The sequence below is a fragment of the Delphinapterus leucas genome, chromosome 1 (genome assembly GCF_059928025.1).
Source record: "Delphinapterus leucas isolate spDelLeu-1000000601 "Yukka" chromosome 1, BTC_Dleu_Yukka2, whole genome shotgun sequence".
Taxonomy (NCBI): Eukaryota; Metazoa; Chordata; class Mammalia; order Artiodactyla; family Monodontidae; genus Delphinapterus; species Delphinapterus leucas.
In genome coordinates this window covers 157,357,527-157,376,434 of record NC_143129.1, presented here as the reverse complement: position 1 = coordinate 157,376,434, position 18,908 = coordinate 157,357,527, and the positions used below count along the sequence as shown (strand labels likewise).

Genomic DNA, 18,908 nt, shown 5'->3' with positions numbered 1-18,908 from the left:
AAGCCTCACCGCCCCGTCCGCTCCCCGGCAGCCCTCCTGCACCCAGGCCTTCCGATTTCAGGTCATCGGCCTCGCTGGTTTTTCCTCCACAGTGAAATTCGAGATACTGAATCCACGCTCCTCGTGGCACGTTGGCAACATTGGGACCACCTGCCCGTGAGCCAGCTCCTCTGCAAAGTGTGTCTGAGGCCGAGGCTCAGGGCTCGGGCCGGGCTGTTTGTCAACGGTCGGCAGGCTTTGCTGGTTTTCATTTGGAAAGCGGGTGTTGGGAGAAAAATGTTTCTCACCATTTGGCGCAGGCCTTCCATCAGAGAGACCCAGAAAGGAGGCGGGCTCCCTCTTGTCCCTCCATGCACTGGTCCAAGGCCACCATCACGGCTGAGGCCCCAAAGCCCGTGTGGGAACACCGCTTCCTGACCCAGGGCAACCCAGCTGCCTCTGTCCGTGTTTCTCACGGGCTGAGTTACAATGTCTTCACTTACAGAGGTCTTCATACTTGTTTGGGTGCTTTGAATGTGGCTGACTGGGTGAATTCTAACCCCTTCTCCCATCTGGTGGTCCCATCAGACAGTCTTCAGTCATTTTTGTAAAAGCCATTCCCCAAACTGAGGACTCTTACGCCTGTTGGTGACAGCAGCTCCCTACGACAGTGGGTAGTTTTCAAAGCCTCACAGGGTCAGCTGTGCCCGCCCCTGCTTGGAGAAGGCCTCCGCTGACTGGTTGTGAAGTGCTGGCTGCTTGCATAACCTTTCTAGAAAAGGGACCCCCCCCCCGCCCCCCAGGATGGCTCTCCAGGGGCTGCAAAGCCCGACCAGCCTACCACCCTGGCTGTGGAGACAGGGCAGTAGCAGGGCCGAGGGCTGAAGCCGAGACTGCACGGAGGGTGGCCTTCACGCCCGGTGTTGGCTGCCCAGTGCCCGGAGGCTTCTCTTTGGGGAGTAAGCCTGGCCAAGTCCCCCCACCCTTCTCTTCAGCACTGGTGATCCGGATAGGTTCTGCCTTTGTAGAGCACCTCCGAGGGCTGCGGTGCCTGGGCATCCATGCGCCTGGCCCGAGGGGGGCGCTCAGCAGCGGGTCCCCTCTGACCTCTCGAGCTGCACATCCTCTGTGCAGTTTTTTTTTTTTTGTAATTTTACTTATTTATTTATTTTATTTATGGCTGCGTTGGGTCTTCGTTGCTGTATGTGGGCTTTCTCTAGTTGTGGCGAGGGGAGACTACTCTTCGTTGCGACGTGCGGGCTTCTCATTGTCGTGGCTTCTCGTTGCGGAGTACGGGCTCTAGGTGCGCAGGCTTCAGTAGTTGTGGCACGTGGGCTCAGTAGTTGTGGCTTGCGGGCTCTAGAGCACAGGCTCAGTAGTTGTGGTGCATGGGCTTAGTTGTTCCGTAGCATGTGGGATCTTCCTGGACCAGGGCTCGAACCCGTGTCTCCTTCATTGGCAGGCGGATTCTTAACCACTGCACCACCAGGGAAGCCCCTCTGTGCAGTTCTTAAGTGGCTTCTGAGAAGCTGGCTCAGGCCCTAAGGTCGGTGACCCCGAGCAGTTCAGTGGGTTGGTAATCCATCATGAGGTGGGCATCCATTACCACCTTAGGTCCCTATAACCAGTGTGTTTGGTAAATGGGAAAACCAAGTTTCAGAGCAGTTGTGATTGGCCCACGAGGGGTCCTCTGTTGTCTACTCCATGGATGTGGCCAAGGACCTCTAGGCTGGGGGAGGGAGAGGGGATCACTGAAGTGTGTTCCATGGACCCCCAGTCCTGTGAAATACCCTCTTCGACAAAGTTTCATGGTTTTCTAGTGCCTCAGGCCCCAAATTTAGGAGTATCCTTGATTCTTTCATCAGCAAATATTTACTGGGCATCTGCCACATGCCAGCTATGTTTTAGTTTCTAAACTTAAAGCAGTGGACAAAACAGACCAGAATCCCTGTCCCCATTAGCATGCATTCTAGTGAGGAGGAAACAACAAATAAAAGCTACAGTGTGACTGATAAGTGCTCTGCAGAAAGAAAAACATGGAAGCAGGGAAGAAGAGAGTAATTTGCAATAGAATGGGTAGGGAGGTTCCTTTCCTCTCCACTTGAGGGTGGAGCATTCCAGGCTTGGAAGCAGCCAGTGCAAAGGCCCTGAGGCCGGTGTACTCATGAAACAAGTTGGTCAGTGTAGCTGGAATGCAGTAGCAAGAGGCAGGAGGCCTTGAGGGCAGGTGAGCCAGGTCAGGGGGGGATTGTGTGGACTGTTAAGGCTTTGCTCTTGATGAGATGGGGAGCTCTTGGAGGTCTTTGAGCCCAGGCATGTTCTAGAAAGAACCATTCTTGCCTGGGTGCGGATGTTGGCTTTATAGAGCCTCTGGCTCCACTGGTGGAGATGACAGGGGAAATGGCCAGAGCAGGAATCCTCTCCAGTGGCTGGAGGGTGCATGGAATGGAAGTCAGACCCTCCCTGTGCAGGTGTTGGTGTGTGCTGGAGAGAAGCAGGGTGCCAGCTGTCCCCTGTTGTCCTGTAGATGAAGAAACTGAAGCAGGAGTATTGTGATTTGCCCTAAGGTACCCGTCTTCAAGGCGGAGATGGACTGGGACCCAACCATCCAGGCTCCTTACCCCACAGCTTTGTAGGGGGAGGAACTCAGGGCCCCCTGGACAGAAATGGGCTGGGCATGGGACTCTACCCAGCTGCATCCAACCAGCCAAGTGTTCTAGAAAGAACCATTCTTGCCTGGGGGCATGTGATTTATTACAGAGCTTTGACAGTCCCAAATCCCAGCAAGCCAGGGGTGGGTCTGCAGGGTGGCCTGTCCACCCTGTAACCACAGTTATCAATGTACTTTGCCATCTGCAGAGGGGCTTTCCCAAGGTGACAAGTCCCTTTCTGGACCTGCCTAGCCAACGGGAGTCAGAGACCCAGAGGGACGGTCCCTTACAGCTCAGCCCAAGGAGAGCGCTGGCCAAGTTTTTACACGTTCTTTCTGAAAGTAAGTTGCCTTGGGGATCGTGCTAAGTGCAATTTCTCAGCTACACAGATCGGGGTCTGCTCAGGACTGACACCACGTGGGGACCAGCCCGTGTGAGCACACTGTTGTAGAAGGAGCCAGCAAGTGCAGAGCTCCCATCCACCTCTGAGCAGCCCAGACTGGTTTTACTGGGGGGACGTAGGGTCAGTAGGACGGCCCTGCGTGTTCCAGGTAGAGCGCTGGGCCCTCACAGGACGCAGCAGGTGCAGGAGATGGGCTTGTACCGCTGGAGCTGCTGCTGGAGCTGCTCCTTCTCGGCTGTCAGCACCCGCAGCCTCTCCTCCAGCTTGCTCAGCTCAGCCGTCCACTTCTGAGGGGACATCAGAGAAGCGTGCCTAAGCTGACATCATCTCAGAACCGGGGCTGAACTGGTGGAGGAAGGGAAGGCCCAGAGAGCCTGGGGGACCTGCTTAAGGTCTCTGGGCACCGTACTGGCCCTGGTAGGTGGAGGAGCCAGGTCTCCTGACCAAGTCAGCCCTGGGGTCTCGGGGAGAGTCCTGCCAGCATCCCAGACGCTGGGGTGACCCGTCCTCCGCAGCCTGCACAGGTACCGGGGCGGGCTCAGGCTGGCAGCCCCCCGCCATGTCCTTCTCCCTCTCTGTCAGCCCCTTGGCCTCTTCTGTTTTTCTGTCACCTATGTTTCTCTCTTGAAAAGGCTTTTCCTTGGGACTGTGTCCAAGTGCTGTGTCCAGCACTCACTGCCTCCCCGTCTTGAGGGCCTCCGCCCAGTGCAGTACGCAGCCCTCTGGTTTGTCTTAGAACTTCAACATTCCACTCTGCCGGCGGCCCCAGCTACACCGCAGAGGAATACCGGAGGTAGCGGGGTTGTTGCAGTCCAGCCCCTGGGGAGCACCAGAGGAAACCCGACAGCTGCGAGCCTACCCAGTGGGTGGCCGAGGGGCCCAGGGCCAGCGTGGCCCCTACCCTGCCTGCCTGGCCTGGGCCACTTACCTGCCTGCCCCACTCCTGGATGGCGCGTACGGACAGGGGGCCCTGGATGCTCCCGTCCCGCCGCAGGAACACCTCCCCCTGGTCCGTCTCGTAGAGCTGCGGCTGGGCCTGGGCCTTGGGGGTGTGCACGCTCAGGCGGATCACCTGGGGAAGCGCAACGGCAGCTCTGCGGGCGCTGCACCGGACGGTGTGCAGCCCCAATCCCGTCTCTCTGGCTCCGGGGCAGCCTGGGGGCGCTGGGGGCAGGGCTCACCTTGAGGGGGGTGCCGGTGGCAGAGGTGCGGACCACAGGGATGAAGGTGAGTTTGTAAGCGTCAGGGAAGACCTGGGGGTTGAAGCCCTGCAGGATGGAGTCCACCAGCAGGCGCACGCGGTCCTCGTCACGGTGGCTGCAGCGGATGCCCTGCACCAGGCCACTGTCCTCCACGCCCACCAGCAGGCTGCCGCCCTCGCTGTTGAGGAAGGCGCACACGTAGCGGCGCAGGTGGTGCTTGAAGGCCTGGCTCAGGTACTCGCCGCCCCCCCTCTTGAACTCCACGTTGCGTGTCTCGCTGCCCAGGAAGGCGCCCTGGAAGAGGCGCTCCTGGCCCAGGATCTCTTGGTGCACGATGGCGCTGTCTGAGCGCGTGCCACTGGGCCGGCCTGGGGAGTCCTGCCGTGGGGTGGGGGCCTGGGTAGGAAGGGGTCTGGTGAGCCAGGCCAGCGGGGGGCTGGAGCCCAGGATGGGGCTGGGGCTGGGGCTCGGGCTGCTGTCTTCCTTCTGCTGGGGTGGGGGATAAGAGCGGGGCATATGGGCCCAGGCAAGAGCCGGGAGCCCTGACCTTGGCGGCCAAAGGAGGGACAGGCAGCCATAATCCCCCTGTCCACCCGCCCCATCCACCCAGGGCCCAGCCCACACGGGCGTCCTGACGCTCCTCCCAGGCAGAGGGGGCTAATTCTGCCCACCATCCCGAGGCCAATGTGGGAAACCCTGTTGGGTCAGGGGCTGGAACCAGCCAGTGCTCCCCTGAGGCTGCCCTCTGCCCAGGTGAACTATGGGATGCACATGGGTAGGAAGAACTGTCCTTCCCAGGTGGGACCTGGGACACCTGCAGCCATTCTTTTCCCACTTGGGTTACGGGTCGGCCTCTGAGGCGCAGGGTTGGATCATCCCAGGAGACACCTCGGCACCCTGAGGTCCCCTGTGACAGAGCTGCATGTCTCTGAATTGAGAGGGGCTCCCAGAGATGCCACCCTCTTCCTGATCTCCCTGAAAGCCTTGCTGAACCAGTCCTCCTGAATTTCCACTTTCCTCCGGCCCTCCTGAGTCCCTTTCACGGTTTCTGCTCTGTTCAAGGGCTCTGGGAGCAGCCAGCTCAGGGCCACTTCCCTGCTCTGGGCTTCACCATCGGACTCCCTGCCTCCAGGCTCTCCCCGTCCTATCCATCCTCTTCGCTGACCTCAGATGCAAGTCACACTGTCATTCCTCCCTTAAAACCCTTCCCTAGCTCCCTGCTGCCCTCCAGCCTCCAGAGGGGGCTTCCAGGGCTGGGAGCTCAGTGTGGGCTGGCGTGTAGTGATGAGAGGCACATCCCTACCAGCCCTGCAGCTCCCAGCGGAGACAAACTTAGCGGAGACTTGAGAAAACCACCAGCTATCATACAAACATGCCATCAGGCCACAGGTCTTGAGATGTAAGCCCCGTTTAGCTGTTTAGCTCTGCAACAGTTTAAATAGCGTGGAGTCTTCATCCCGAAGGAAAAGACAAACCAAGGTCACCCATCCTGCGGAGTGACTACCACCGCCTCAAAAGTGAGTTGACTCTTCCCTCCCACCCCCACAGAAGCCGACCTTTTGCTGCCTCTGCCCTGGTCTCACAGCCCTTGGTGGCCTGGCCCCTGCCCTCTGGCCTGGTTTTCTGCCTCAGTCCCCCGGCAGCCCGAGCTCCAGGGACAGCACCCGGCTTGCCACCCTGCAAATGCATCCATCCCCACCCTGTCCCCTCATATGCGCCACATCCCTCTGCTGGGGATATCCTTCCCCAAGTGCCTGTCCCATTGCCTAAGCCCCAGCCTGGATTTCACTCCCCGGGGAATTTGTCCCCAGAGAGCAGTGAGGACCCTCCTGGGCCCTCCTCCAGCTCCAGGTCTGCCCCCTCTTGGCTCATAGAAGCAGGGCTCCCAGAGGGCAGGGTGGAGCCTCTACTCTCTGCTGTACTGCCCGGCAGAGCAGGTGTTGGTTTTTGCAACTGAACCGATGAGGTCGGCCAAGGAGAAAGCCAGGACCCTTGCGTATCCTCGTGCCTGGGCTGACCCGGCCCAGAGGCCGGATGCAGACGGGCCCAGGGAGGGTTCGATACTCAGGTCTTCCTTCACGTGCTTCCAGGCTGGAGGCAAACTTTAAGGGTCAGTGTCCCTCCAGTGTCCCTCTGGGACCATAGTCATTTGAGTAGCAGCCCCCAAGTTTGCAGATTTGTCCCCAGTTTCTCCGAGACACCCCTCACCCCCACCCAGCACAGGCCATCCACACCCAGGCCTGCCGCGAGTGAGGCTCGGGGAAAGCCTCGCTCACCTCTCTGCGGTTTGAGGGCTCCCGGCCCTCACCCAGCACCAGCTCCTTCCCAGGGGCCACCAGCTCCTGGATGACCTGGTGCTCCTCCAAGGCCGTGTGTAGGCGCCAGGGCAGGGAGGCCAGGGTGTCCTCGTGGGCGGCCACCTGCACCAGTGCGTAGGCCTTGCGTGGCTGCCTCACCACCTGGATGTGCTCCCGCGCCACCGGCAGCTCCAGCCGCTCCAGGGCGTCTCGCAGCAGGCAGGTGAGCACGGGCACTGAGAACTGGGGGTTCAGGTGGCCCACGTAGAGAACATGCCTGCTGGGAGCCGCCTTGGTACTTGAGTCCTCGGACACGGACTCTTCTGCGGGGAGCTCCTGCAGGGGCCGCTTGCCTGGGGGCTCCATGAGGAGCTCCTGCACCTGTGTCGCGGTGATCTCTTCCTGGAGGTCTCTGGAGGGGTCTCCCTCGGAGGGGCTTCTGGGATTCCTCACCGCTGGCCACTCCTCCTGGGGCCCTGGGCTCTCGGGTCAGCCCAGGGCCTCCCAGGGGACTCGGAGGGGCCAAGGCTCCCGGGAGGTTCACAGATTGGCGGGGGCTGGGTGGAGCCAGAGAGCGAGGGTGGGCGGAGGGCCGGCAGGAAAGGGCTGCCACCCGCCCAAAGCCTCGGACAGGGAAGAGGAGAGTCAGACAGGGCTGAGCCAGAGAACAGAGCATGTGGACCTGCCGCTCCATCCCACAGGAGGGAGGACTGAGGGCCTGTGCTCCAAGTGGGGCAGAGGGGACCGGAACTCAGGTCTCTGAGGCACGCCTCCCCCCGTCCTTTCACGGGCCCCAGTGGGCCTGTCTTCCCTCACCAATCCACAGGCTGGGGCCTCCTAGATGCCTTCAGGGTTTCCTGCCCAGCCTCCAGGCACCAGAGAAACCTTTTCAAGGGGCCTTTGGAGAAGCAGCCTTAACCCAGGGCTTTGAGGACTGGTTGCGGCCCCCCTGTGCTTCTCCTTGCCTGCTCTGAAGCCGGGGTGAGCCCAGCAGAGGTCCTGAAGGGGTCAGGCTGGGTCAGCGGGTTTTAGAGCGAGGTTCTTCTGCTTTGGGCACACTGATGAAAGCTACAGCCCCTCCCCAGAACAATGGCCTTTGCATATATACGTATGTACAGTTCGACGAGGCTCATCTAGACCAGATCCTCTGGTTTGGGTCCAGAGAGCAGAAGTGAGGAGGGGCGGAATGAGGGTCAGAGCTGGACCCTCGTGTATGTCGCCCACCACCTCCCGCTAGGCCAGGGGTCCTCACTCCTGAGCTGAGCACACATGTGCACACACCAGCCCCTCCACTCGCCCCCATACACTCAGCCTCCAGTCTGCGCGGCAGGTACCGCTGGCCTGCATCTTTTCAGATTGGATACTTGAGGCAGTCAGGGCCTGGGTGCCACCACTGCTGGAGTGGGGACATTCAGGGCAAACGGGAATAGAAGGAATGGGGGGCCTGTGACCCTCATGTCCTGATGGTTCCTGGGGGAGAGTGGGAGGTGCCAGCCCTCCGCTCCCACAGACCCCTGCCCCCTGCCCAGCAGCTCCCCAGGGTGCTTGGGGGCTTGGCTCAGGGAGGGGGAACCAGGGCTGTAGGAAGTGGGTGGGGCCTGTGCAGCCACCTCTGTGATCTCAGGAGAGTCAACAATGCTTCTAGGCTTGGCAAGTGAGCCAGGAAAAGTCCTCCCTACTCCCCACCCCAGTGTAAACGGATATCTCATGCAGCTTCGTGTGGGGCTTCTTCGGGGCAGCTCCTAGAATCCAGGGACTGAAGACATACTTCCTCCCTCCGTCAGGTCTCTCCGGGCCCTCCTGCCCACGCAGGTCCCCACCTCAGTCACCAATCCCAGGCTCCCGTGAGCACGGACAGGGCCCAGCTGCTCCCAGAATGGATCAGAACGCAGCTGGTTCCACGGCTCCCCTGACACCAACCAGGCTCTTCTCTTTGCCAGAGATGGAGGTTGCTGTCCAGAAGCGCCCTGAGAAATAGGTCAGGCGCTGCCATGTCTTGAAGGACAGGGTTGTCACCTGCTGTTTGACCGGGGACCAGGACTCGGGTGATGCACAGCCTTTGTTAATGCAGAAATCTGTTCTTGGGTGGGTGGGGGCTTTGAAAGTGCTTTTCATGATGCAGATGTAGGTAGCACTTTCCCACACTGCTTCTGGAAGTCTCGATGGGGTGAGGGGATGGGGGGTGGTGTCCAGAAGCAGATACTGCAGACTGGGGAGGCTGCTTGACAGCATGGCGAGAAGGCCGCCTCTTTCTCTGAGCAGCCGTTCTGAAGATGCCGATGAGTTTGTTTCCCTGAGAGACGGAGGCAGAAGCTTGGGTGGGGAACTTGAGAAAGGAGACTGTGGCATGGAGGAAAGGAGGAGGCCCGAGGCCCCAGGTGGTGGCACTGAGGCTCGGGGGAGGGGCCCAGCAGCCAGGGCTGACCCGCCTCTGCATCCACAGCCGAGAGTTACGGAATAACGGCTCTAAGCTCTCCAGGCTTCCCCCTTTCTTTCAGGCCTCTCTGGACTCTGCCATCACGAGCTGCTCTCACAGTAACAAGTGGGGGCTGTGGCTGTCTTGGATGGTTAACTCGAGTCATGATGAGTTATGCAGAGACAGACAGCTGGCCGGGAGAGGCGCCCTGACAGATGAGCATACACGTGGCTGTACCAGAGAACATAGCGAACACGTGAACATAACATACTTCTCTAGGGGCCTCGCTATCAGGCAGCTGTTTGGCATGAAATTTCCCAGACTGATTTGAGTGCCAAATCTTTCCCCATTCTTGCTGGAAATCTCTTTAAACGATTGTATTACATATTTCCCTGGCTCTGTTAACAGCCTTACGTGAGCTGAACATCAGTTCCACTTCTTTTTTGGCGGGGGTAAAAACTGTCTTTCATTGTAAGCATTTACAAAATGATATTTCACATACTGAAACGCACCGCAGTGTAAACTGGGTTATTTACAGCATCTCAGGCTAACAGCCGGGTGATGGCGGACACGAGTTCAGCGTTGTGGAACAGCAGCCCCTTTTAGTCCTCTCGCTGGATGTCTGTGACCTTACTGACAACCCCTACTTGGCACTGGAGGAAGAAAACCTCTTGAATTTAAAGTTAAGAATGAAAGGTGGGTAGGAACTGCTGCACAGCACAGGGAGATCAGCTCGGTGGTGCTTTGTGACGACCTAGAGGGGTGGGATAGGGAGGGTGGGAGGGAGACGCAAGAGGCAGCGGATATGGGGATATATGTATACGTATAGCTGATTCACTTTGTTATACAGTAGAAACTAACACACCACTGTAAAGCAATTATACTCCAATAAAGATGTAAACAAATCTATAAAGTAAAAGAATGACAAAAAAAAAAAAAAAAAAAGAATGCAAGGTGGGCCCAAAGATGAGGGGCAGGGGGAGGCTGTGGATAGGGCTCTTCTCACGTTATCTGGAGAGTGTCCACTTGGTGGCGCCTGTGGCTGCGATCCTCCACACCGTAGCAAGCATGGGTGTCTGCGCAAACCAACCAGAGACCCCAGCTGAGGGGCAGGGGACGGGGCAGGGGGCGAGGGCTGAGCTCAGCCGTTAAGTGGGAGAGGACAGGCTGTCAGGAGAACAGACTGGAACTCAGGGGAAGAGTGGTGTGGACGCAGCCTTCGCCATCCGGGCCTCGGGACGCTCCAGCCTCAGTCTTGACTCCTCCCCTTGCCTACCAGCGGCTGCCTGTTGGTTCCTGCCCATCCTTTGACAGGACCAGCCCAGCTGCCCACAGATATCTCGGGCCTGGTGTCTGTACCCTGGGACCTGCTGGCCGCTGGCCCCTGGCAGCATCCTCGGTGGCTTTGGTGTTGGAGGACAAGCACACACACACACACAGTTCTCACGCTTGGCCTGGACGTTTCCAGCTTGGGAGCTTCCCTGATGGGATGGGGTGACTTGGGGCATTAAGGTAAGGAGGCTGCAAAAAAGCTGAGGGACGACAGGGGCGGGAGGGAGCGTCCGGAGTCTCCTAGGCAAGACAGTTTTCTGCGCTTTCAACTTTATCTGTAAGACAAGGGGCAAGTCACCTGTGGCTCTTCTGAGGAGGGGTCGTGGCATCGGGCACGAGGGCAGAAACTGTGTCCACTTGGCCCACCGGTGACACAGCCCAGAGAAGGGTCTCTGGGTTGTTCCACAAAGACGCTGAAGAGGGTGCTGTGGACACTTCCGCTTAGGACTAACAGCCTGGGCAACAGAGACACAGCAGGGCCCAGGGACACGGGCCACACAGCCGGCAGGTGGGGAGGGACCACAGGTGGGGACGGGGCAGAGAGGTTCCCCAAGGATTCAGCCCTGAGCGGAGCCTGCGCTCTTCTCTCCTGAAGTGCCTGGGTTTTTCCTTCCTGATGTTCCTCAGCACCGGAGTCCATGTCTCTCCTTGTCATGGCGATGAGGGTGGGCCCAGGAAGCTCTGTCCCCCAGTCCCACTTCCCCACACGCCTTCCCGCTTTGTGGGTGGCTGCCCTGTCGGGATCAGTGGTGTGGTCTCACCCACCGGACACCATTTCAGCTTCTTTGGATGACTCTGGGTCACTATTAGAAGGCTTGGCTTTGTGAAACAGTTTCAGAAGTCGAGGTTTTGGGTTTTTTTTTTTGCTTGTTCTCTTAAATGACGTTCAATTCTGACCCCAGAGGTTAGGGCAGCATGAGTGAAACGGTAACAAATCCTTTCCCCTTCTGCAGAATTTGACATCTGGTTACCCTTCTAGTTCTGTTCCCTTGGAAACCAGATAAAAATGGAATGTCAACCATTTCAAGGCAACAGTGCTTATGATAAAAATGACCCCTAATTGTAAATCACCTGGTCTAGGAGTGCTGTGCATAGACTGTAAATAGCCCTTCCTGCAGGGCTTCCCGAGCACAGGGACCCAGTAGGCACGTCCCTGATGGGGACCTGGAAGCTGTGCCTATGGCACTAGGGAGTTACTGGCTGCCCTGTGGCACGATGCTTCTAAACCAAGGTGAACCCCACTTCTCCCTAACATGTCTTATCCCCTTGCACCTGAGCTGTCACCTGGGCAACAAAGAATGGTCGTGGATGACTGTGGGCTCTGCGAGGACTGCCCCACCGGAAAGGCCTGCTTTATGCTGGCAGGGTGTCTGGTCTGTCTGCAGCGTGAGCGCCACCCCCAGTGTAGCCTGTGGGAGTCGAGTCCGCATGGTTAGCAGAACCCAAGACAAAGGCTGCCTGGTGGGTGTGGCAGGCAGTATGCTGTCTCGCACCCCTCATTAGCTGTGGAGTTTGGGGCAAGTATTATAACTTCACCTAAGCTTTAGTTTCCTCATCTTTAAAATGGGGGAACATGGTGGTTATCTCTGAGAGCTGTAAGCGAGGTTTAAGCGAGCTAACGTCCACAAACGACTTAGCGCCAAGAAGCCCTTAACGAGTGTTCCCTGGAAAGGTGAATGTGCCTGCTGACGAGGGACAGGGTGGGTGGGAGCCGTTTTGCTCCACAAGCCCGGCCTGGCAGCACACCTGGCCTGCCTGCATACGCCGGTGTCACCTTCACATCCAGAAGTTTGTCGCCAGGGTCCAATAAGGCCCTCTTTGGGAGTACCCTGAATGAACGGCACAGCCTACGGGACACAGGTCCAGGAGTCTGTGGAAAATGGGCTTCTTCTAGTTCGGCATCCCCCGACCCTGACTGCTTCACGGGGCCCGTGATTAGAACCTCACAGTGGCCAAGTGGAAAACACCACGTTGGAACTAGTCGCTGGTGAGAGCTGGCAGGATCCTTAGAGGTCTCCTCGTCGAACCCCCTCATAGCCAGACGGGCCCAAAGGAGGGAGATGACCCACCTGGAGCATCACATAAGGTAGCCGCACTGGCTGGAAGCTCGGCCCTGGCCTTGGAGTCAGATTCCTGGGCTTTAAATGCCTACTGTGGCAGTTCCTGGCTATTCGATCAGAGCTTCAGTTTCCTCATCTATAAAGTGGGTCTGCTGTGAAGATTACATGAGATCGTTCTAATTCAGATGGCGCAGCTGGTGGGGCACACGGCGATGTGTCCGTCGTGACCAGGTTATACTGCGCTGTACTGCTGCCCCACCCTTCTCCTCCTGGGGCCCTTTATAAACAGGGGAGTGAGGGTCTGGACTGGAGCCCTGGGCCCTGGACGGCGCACGAGGTGCCCTGCAGGCTGGCCTGCGTCTCTCCTCACCCCTGCCACTGAGGCTCCTTGGAGCTGTTGACCCCAATACTGTCCTTCCTGCTCGGCCTTCCTGTGGCTGCTTCCTCCACACTGCTGTCTGGCTGCACCAGAGCACAAAGCCCTTTGAGGGCAGAGAATGGATCTCATACCGTCTCCCCAGGGGCTACGCCATGCTGGGGCCCCAGTGGGCACGTGGCAGACAGCCTGTTCTCTAGGGATTGCTGGAGTCACGAGAACTCAGGGAGCATCTTGTCCAAGTTTCCTCATAGATAAAAACGAGGAGCAAAGACCAAGACAAGGGGAGTGACCTGCCCTTCGGAGGCACGCTGCTGATTATCTGTTGGCTGATTACAAAGACACTGGCATCTGTATTGTTTTTTATTTATAAACAAATTGACATAAAATAAGTCCAGATGGCAGCGGGGGCAGCTGTGCTGCTGACTTGCTTACAAAGGAAGCATGTGGACAGTGGAGTGGGTACAACCAGACTCCAGCCTAGAGACCCCTTTCTCCCATCCATTTTAGGGCCATATTGGCTTAAAATCATTGGGCCCAACCTTCTTCAGCAGAGATTCTGGCCAGGGCAAGGGAGCTGCGGTGGGGACAGTGCAGGGCAGGGTCTCCCATTCCCACAGATGAGGCCGAGGCTGCAGAGGGCCCAGTGGAGGAAGAGAGGCAAAGGGACAGGGACCCTAGGTAATGTCCTCTGAAAAGGGGCCACACCGCTCTGGAGAGGGCCTGTCTGGGGCCGGGGCAGGGCAGTCTCCCTCCTCCTGAAACCCAGTGTCTGGAGCGAGAGGGGTATGAACTGGAGGGCTTGCCCAAGTGCCAGAAACAATAAATTAATAAGAAAAGATCTTTTCTTAAAAAAGGTAGAGGTCTGCACCATGAGTTTGGAGTCCGCGGATCTCGTGAGAAGAAGGCAGGAGCCATGGGGTAATGGGGAGCCACACCAGGCCCAGCAGGTGGTGAGGGGACCGGGCACGAGTGTCACTTCAGGGCCCCATCTTCCGAGGCCTCAGGGGTCAGCCCCTTCCTCCATCACTTGGAAGGCGTTCAGTCTAAATTCCTGGGGAGAGGCCGGCCAGGCCTGAGCAATAAATACAGGAGACCTCAGAGCCGAGGCAGGGCTGAGGGGAAGAGCAGCGGTAACCCTGGGCCCCATGCCCGTCTCGGCCCTTCATGGAAGGACATACCATGGCAGGAGGGGCAGTGCTTGCAGCTCCACACAGCCTCCTGGAGTCCTGAGGCAGCCTCGGACCCCACTGAGGTGCCTGGGAGGGGGCCGATGGCCCTCCTTCCTGGGAGAAGGATGGCCCCTCTGCTCGATCCCTCGGTCGTCTAGGCTGCGTCTCCCTGTTCAGAACTTGCCCTGCTTCAGCCGGTCAATGTGGTAGCAGAGCTTGAGTGCAGGCCCCAGCTTCAGACCCATGTACTTCATCATCGTGTCGCTGCGCAGCAGAAGCAGGGCCTTGCCGTCGATCTCCTGCGGGGACGGAAGGAGGCGCCCTCAGAGGCCTGGGGGGTCCGACCGCCCCAGGTTCTGATTAAAGGCCACCCGGGGAGATGCCAGCCACGTGGCAGTGAACCTGCTGCGATGCTACAGCCTACCTGTTCTCCCCAGCTTCTGTCTCCAGCCACCCCTCCCCAGCGTCTACTACTGACCCCACCCCGCCACCCCGGGTTAAGCTCTTCACACACGTTTATAGGAATCTCCTTTCTCTGCTGCCCGAGAGGCAGTCTCCCCGGATCCCAAACCTCTGAGGTCAGCTCAATTCCGTCTCCTCCCAGGCGGCCTCCCCAGTCAGTGTACTTGTCACTCATCACGGACTATTTCTGTATCGCCCCTCAAGGTCTATCGGGTGAGTCACCTTCCTTCCTGAGCAGCAGGGACCCCTCCGTGTGAGCCAGGCACAGAGCAGGCACTCGCTGAGCAGCTGTGAGACCTTCAGGCCTGACCTAAGAGCACCCTCCAAACCCACCTGGCCTGAAGGAGTAAGTGACCAGTGAGAGTGTCCAAAGCACAGAGCAGCACCAGGCGGTAGGGGCTACAGGGAAGTGGGTTTGAGCCCCAGATGAGGAGTATGGTCACTGCAGGGGGGGTCAGCAGCAGCCCCTGGCCACAGGGCCAAATGGCCACTTGAAGAGATGGGGGAGGCTCAGAGTGGAGAAAGTAGAGGATGGGGTTCTGATGAGGTAGGAGAGTTGGGGGCCACTTGGCAAGAGACTCTTGAACTTGGCCTTAGACCACAGCAGGTAGCTAGGAGAGCAAGTGCTCCTAGGAGAGGACAGTCCTGCCCCTGGGACCCAGTAGGAGTGTGGCTGAATCAGATCCTACACTAAAGGAGTGAGCTGAATTCAGTGCCCAGGGGGGGCTGTTTGGGGCCCAAGATTCTGTCTCTAAGTTGGTATGGTGTCACCTGTGCTCAGTTTCAAGAGACCTAGAACAAGTATATAGCTCGTGCCCCTTTAAGAGTCTATAAGTTGTAGAAGCAGGACTCCCAGCGGACACAGGAGAGGTCAGGCAGGGGCACCTACGTGTTTGCGAAAGAGGTCAGCATGGGGTCCAAGCTGAGGATCAGCTTCCCGGACAAACTGCATCACGTCCTCGACTGTCCACGAGGAGGGGTCCCGGCCACTCTGTCGAGAGGCATCCCGGCGATCCGACCCTGCAGGACAGGAGGACACCAGCATAACGGGCGGGGACTGGTCTATAACTCCCCAGCACTCTCCTTGGCCTGTCCCAATGGCCCTGTGTGACCACTGAGGCTCAGCAGTGCCAGAGCAGAGGAACCAGAGGCAACCGGGGGAGGGAAGGGTTTTCAACAAAGGGACCAAAGGCCTGAGACCCTCTTCACTCAAATCTTAAGGGTAGGTCTGATTCTGGAAATGGTTTTTAAACTGAGGTTGTGATTCTGCCTGGACCTGAATCAGGGGTAGCAGTGAAGTAAGGGGATGACCTGGATTGCGGGCAGGCGTGGAGGAGCTGGCAGGTGAGGCTGCTTTTGCTTTGGCTCTGGGGACCATTTCTAGAGAGACCTCGGGAGCTGGGTTAGATTACAGCCAAGTCCTTGGGGCCCAGGAAGGGAAAAAAAGTGATGCCTCCTCCAAGGCTGTAGCAAAGTCAGCCAAACACTTGGAGGCAGAACAGTTTTGCCTTGGCTGCCAGGAATCTCAATGTTAAGTTAGTGGTCTGCTTAGAGCTTTTATCTCAATCTTGGCTCAAAAACAGCCCCTCCCATTTCCCCTGTGGGATCTGAGCTCTCTGTATGATCATCACCTGCACAGATCTCTGGCATGCTTCATCCCCTCTGCCTGGAATGTGCCCCCTTCTCTCCCTTCAATTTCTCCTTTTTTTTTTTTTCTGGCAAACTCTGACTTAGCTAAGCAAGGGTCGCCTTCAAGGATCAGCTCCTTTATGAAACTTTTCCTGTCTAATCCTGAAATAATTGGTCTCACAAAGCACTTCATGGATCTCTTGGTTACAGCTCAATCTCTAGACACTTTCCCCCATCACATCACTCTAATAATCTTTTCTCCGTAAGGCAGTCAAAACAACCTTTAAAAAGTAATTGGATTGGGCTTCCCTGGTGGCGCGGTGGTTGAGAGTCTGCCTGCCGATGCAGGGGACACGGGTTCGGGCCCCAGTCCGGGAGGATCCCACATGCCGCGGAGCGACTGGGTCCGTGAGCCATGGCCGCTGAGCCTGCACGTCCGGAGCCTGTGCTCCGCAACGGGAGATGCCACAACAGTGAGAGGCCCGCGTACCGCAAAAAAAAAAAAAAAAGTAATTGGATCATGTCAATAAATGCAATGGCCTCGAAATGCGTACCTGAAATAAAGTCGAACCCCTTACCATGGTCTAGAAGGTATCCCATCATCTGGCCCTTTCTATCTCCTCTCCCCCTTCCCCCCATCTTTTACTCACCAAGCTCCAGACACTCTGGCTTTCTTTCTGCCTCCTGAATAAGCCATGCTTTTATTCTTTGACCCAGACACACAACTTCCTCTGTCTAAAATTGTCTTTTCCCCACATCTTTGCACACCTGATTCCTTCTCAACACTTGGGTTTCATCTCAAATATTGATTCCTCTGAGAGGCCTTCCCTGATATCCTAATAAAAGTACTCAGTCCCCACATAATCACTCTCAATCCAGTTACTCTAGTTCCCTCCACCCCCAGCACATATCACAACCTACAGTAATTCCATGCATTTATGTTTATCTGTCTTCTCCTATTCCCTGCTATGTCCTTGTGATACTCTGATTAATAAGAAGAAACGTATGTATTTGTCTTCATCCCCTTTTCTGGCACAGAACTCCTAAAACTCTAGGAATTTCCTAAGTGGTCCGAGAAATAAAGGTGTCTTTTGCTAATCATAGCAAGTCCCTTTTATCCACACCTGGGTATGTTAATGAGGTGACTTTTAGAAAGCCCCTAAGGATGGAGGCCAGTTGCCAGAGGGACCAACCAGGTGACTAGAGGGTGGGAACTTTCAGCCCCACCCCCCAACCTCTGGGGAAGGGAGAGGGGCTAGAGATTGAGTTCAATCACCAACGGCCAACGACATAAGCAACCTTGCCTATATAATGAAGTCGCCATAAAAGCCCAAAGGACAGGGCTTCAGAGAGCTTCTGGGTTGGTGAACGTGTGGAGGTACTGGGAAAGCAGTGTACCCAGGAAAGGCACGGAAGCTCCATACCCCTTCCCCCATACCTTCCTCTACGCATCTCTTCCATTGGGCTGTTCCTGGATTGCATCCTTTTAATAAAAAACTGGTTATCTAGCAAGTAAACAGTTTTCCTGAGCTCTGTGAGATGCTCTAGCAGGTTAATCAAACCCGTGGAAGGGATCACAGGAACCTCTCATTTAGAGCCAGTCAGTCAGAAGCACAGGTAACAATGTGGACTTTGAACTGGCAGCTGAAGTATGTGTGTGGGGGGGTCAGTCTTGTGGGACGGAGCCCTTATCCTGTGGGATCTGACGCTTCCTCCAGGGAGCTAGTGTCAGAACTGAGTAAAACTGCAGGAGGCCCAGCTGGCATCGCAGAATTGCTTGGTGTGTGGAAACCCACACGTCTGCAGGGGAAGCGAAGCAGTGCTGAACAGAGTACTGAACGTAGGGAGACAGGCAGGAGGAGAGTGTTTTCCTTTCACGGCACATAAAAGAGTGCCCGCTCTGCCACAGCAGATGTTCAAACACGTTTGCTAAATGAATGAATGATCCTACGTGATAGTTCCATGTATATTTTTCTGTCTCCCCGCCAGACTAGGTCTGTCTTGAGGCAGGGACCCTGCCTTGCTCATGTCAGTATCCTCACCACCCAGGAGATGCCCAGTCAACAGCCAACTGTCAGAGGTGAAACACCAGTGAAAGTAGAAAGGCCCTACTCTTCAACCATGTCTTGCAAAGGCTAAAGATCTTCTCTCATATTCCTTCATTCCGGGTCCCAGGTCTAAAAGTCGAAGCACACTTGGCTTGGCACCCCTCCTGCTCCCTGGGGAAGAGACTGGAACATATTACCTCTCAAGCTTGTAGCTGGGCACTGACCAGACCAGAGAGAGGTGTGCTGGAGCAAGCAGGGTGATTAGCGCCATAGAAATTCCAAAGGCTTTTTAGAGGGGTGGTAGACAGGGAGTTGGAAAGGGCTGTGTGAGCCAGCCACTCCTCCCTGCCCTGAAAGTCCACTGTGATGCTGAGACAGAAACCAACTGCACAGATGATGGAGAGCAGGGAGCAGATACTACACATGAATATGTCCATCTTAGCTTCTTGGACCATCTTAGCTAATTCCTCTACCCAGGGGAGCTAGGAATCACACACACACAATTATACACATACTTATATAATGATATTATAAATACACACACATATATACTCATATATAATACTATTATATATTTACATGTTTGTCTGTTAGCCTACTCCATTAGAACATACACTCCATGAGGGCAGGAGGCAGGAAGTTGCTAATTTATACAGTGGTCAGGAGAGCATCTCTGAGATGACATTTGAGCAGAGGCCTTGAGCAGAAGACTGATTGGCATGTTTAAGGGTTAGCATGGAGGCCAGTGTGCTGGAGCAGAGTGAGTGAAGAGAACATGGCAGGAAATAACATCTGAGAGTATGTATGTATGTGGCGGGGCGGGACGAGTGGCAGGGCACATCACAGAGGACCTTGTAAGCCACTGACAAACCACTGGCTTT

The 18,908-nt window shown here is 56.6% G+C and overlaps 2 protein-coding genes across 11 annotated transcripts in view; both read right to left on the bottom strand.

Annotated features, from left to right (window-relative positions):
* Positions 1 to 813: 813 nt before the first annotated feature.
* Positions 814 to 7,053, bottom strand: SLFNL1 (schlafen like 1). Its single transcript, XM_089895203.1, has 4 exons — positions 6,512 to 7,053; positions 4,215 to 4,721; positions 3,962 to 4,105; positions 814 to 3,320 (listed from the first exon to the last, which is right to left on the bottom strand). The coding sequence occupies exons 1-4, from the start codon at positions 6,896 to 6,898 to the stop codon at positions 3,198 to 3,200; spliced, it is 1,161 nt and encodes a 386-aa protein (XP_089751329.1). The 5' UTR covers positions 6,899 to 7,053; the 3' UTR covers positions 814 to 3,197.
* Positions 7,054 to 13,068: 6,015 nt separating this feature from the next.
* Positions 13,069 to 18,908, bottom strand: part of SCMH1 (Scm polycomb group protein homolog 1) — a 188,144-nt gene continuing 182,304 nt past the window's right edge. For all 10 annotated transcript variants that reach the window (XM_089895192.1, XM_089895178.1, XM_022575414.2 and 7 more), the window contains 2 exons: positions 15,240 to 15,370; positions 13,069 to 14,187 (listed from right to left, as the gene is read on the bottom strand). In XM_089895192.1, the coding sequence (XP_089751318.1) occupies positions 14,062 to 14,187; positions 15,240 to 15,370 (257 nt within the window). In that variant the 3' untranslated portion in view covers positions 13,069 to 14,061. The remainder of the gene's footprint in view (positions 14,188 to 15,239; positions 15,371 to 18,908) is intronic.

Coding starts and splice junctions, on each gene's coding strand:
- SLFNL1 (XM_089895203.1), bottom strand. CDS start 6,898: ATGGAGCCCCCAGGCAAGCGGCCCCTGCAGGAGCTCCCCGCAGAAGAG. Junction 4,722..6,511: donor AGCCCTCAAACCGCAGAGAG/GTGAGCGAGGCT, acceptor CCACCCCAGCAG/AAGGAAGACAGCAGCCCGAG. Junction 4,106..4,214: donor CCACCGGCACCCCCCTCAAG/GTGAGCCCTGCC, acceptor GCGCTTCCCCAG/GTGATCCGCCTGAGCGTGCA.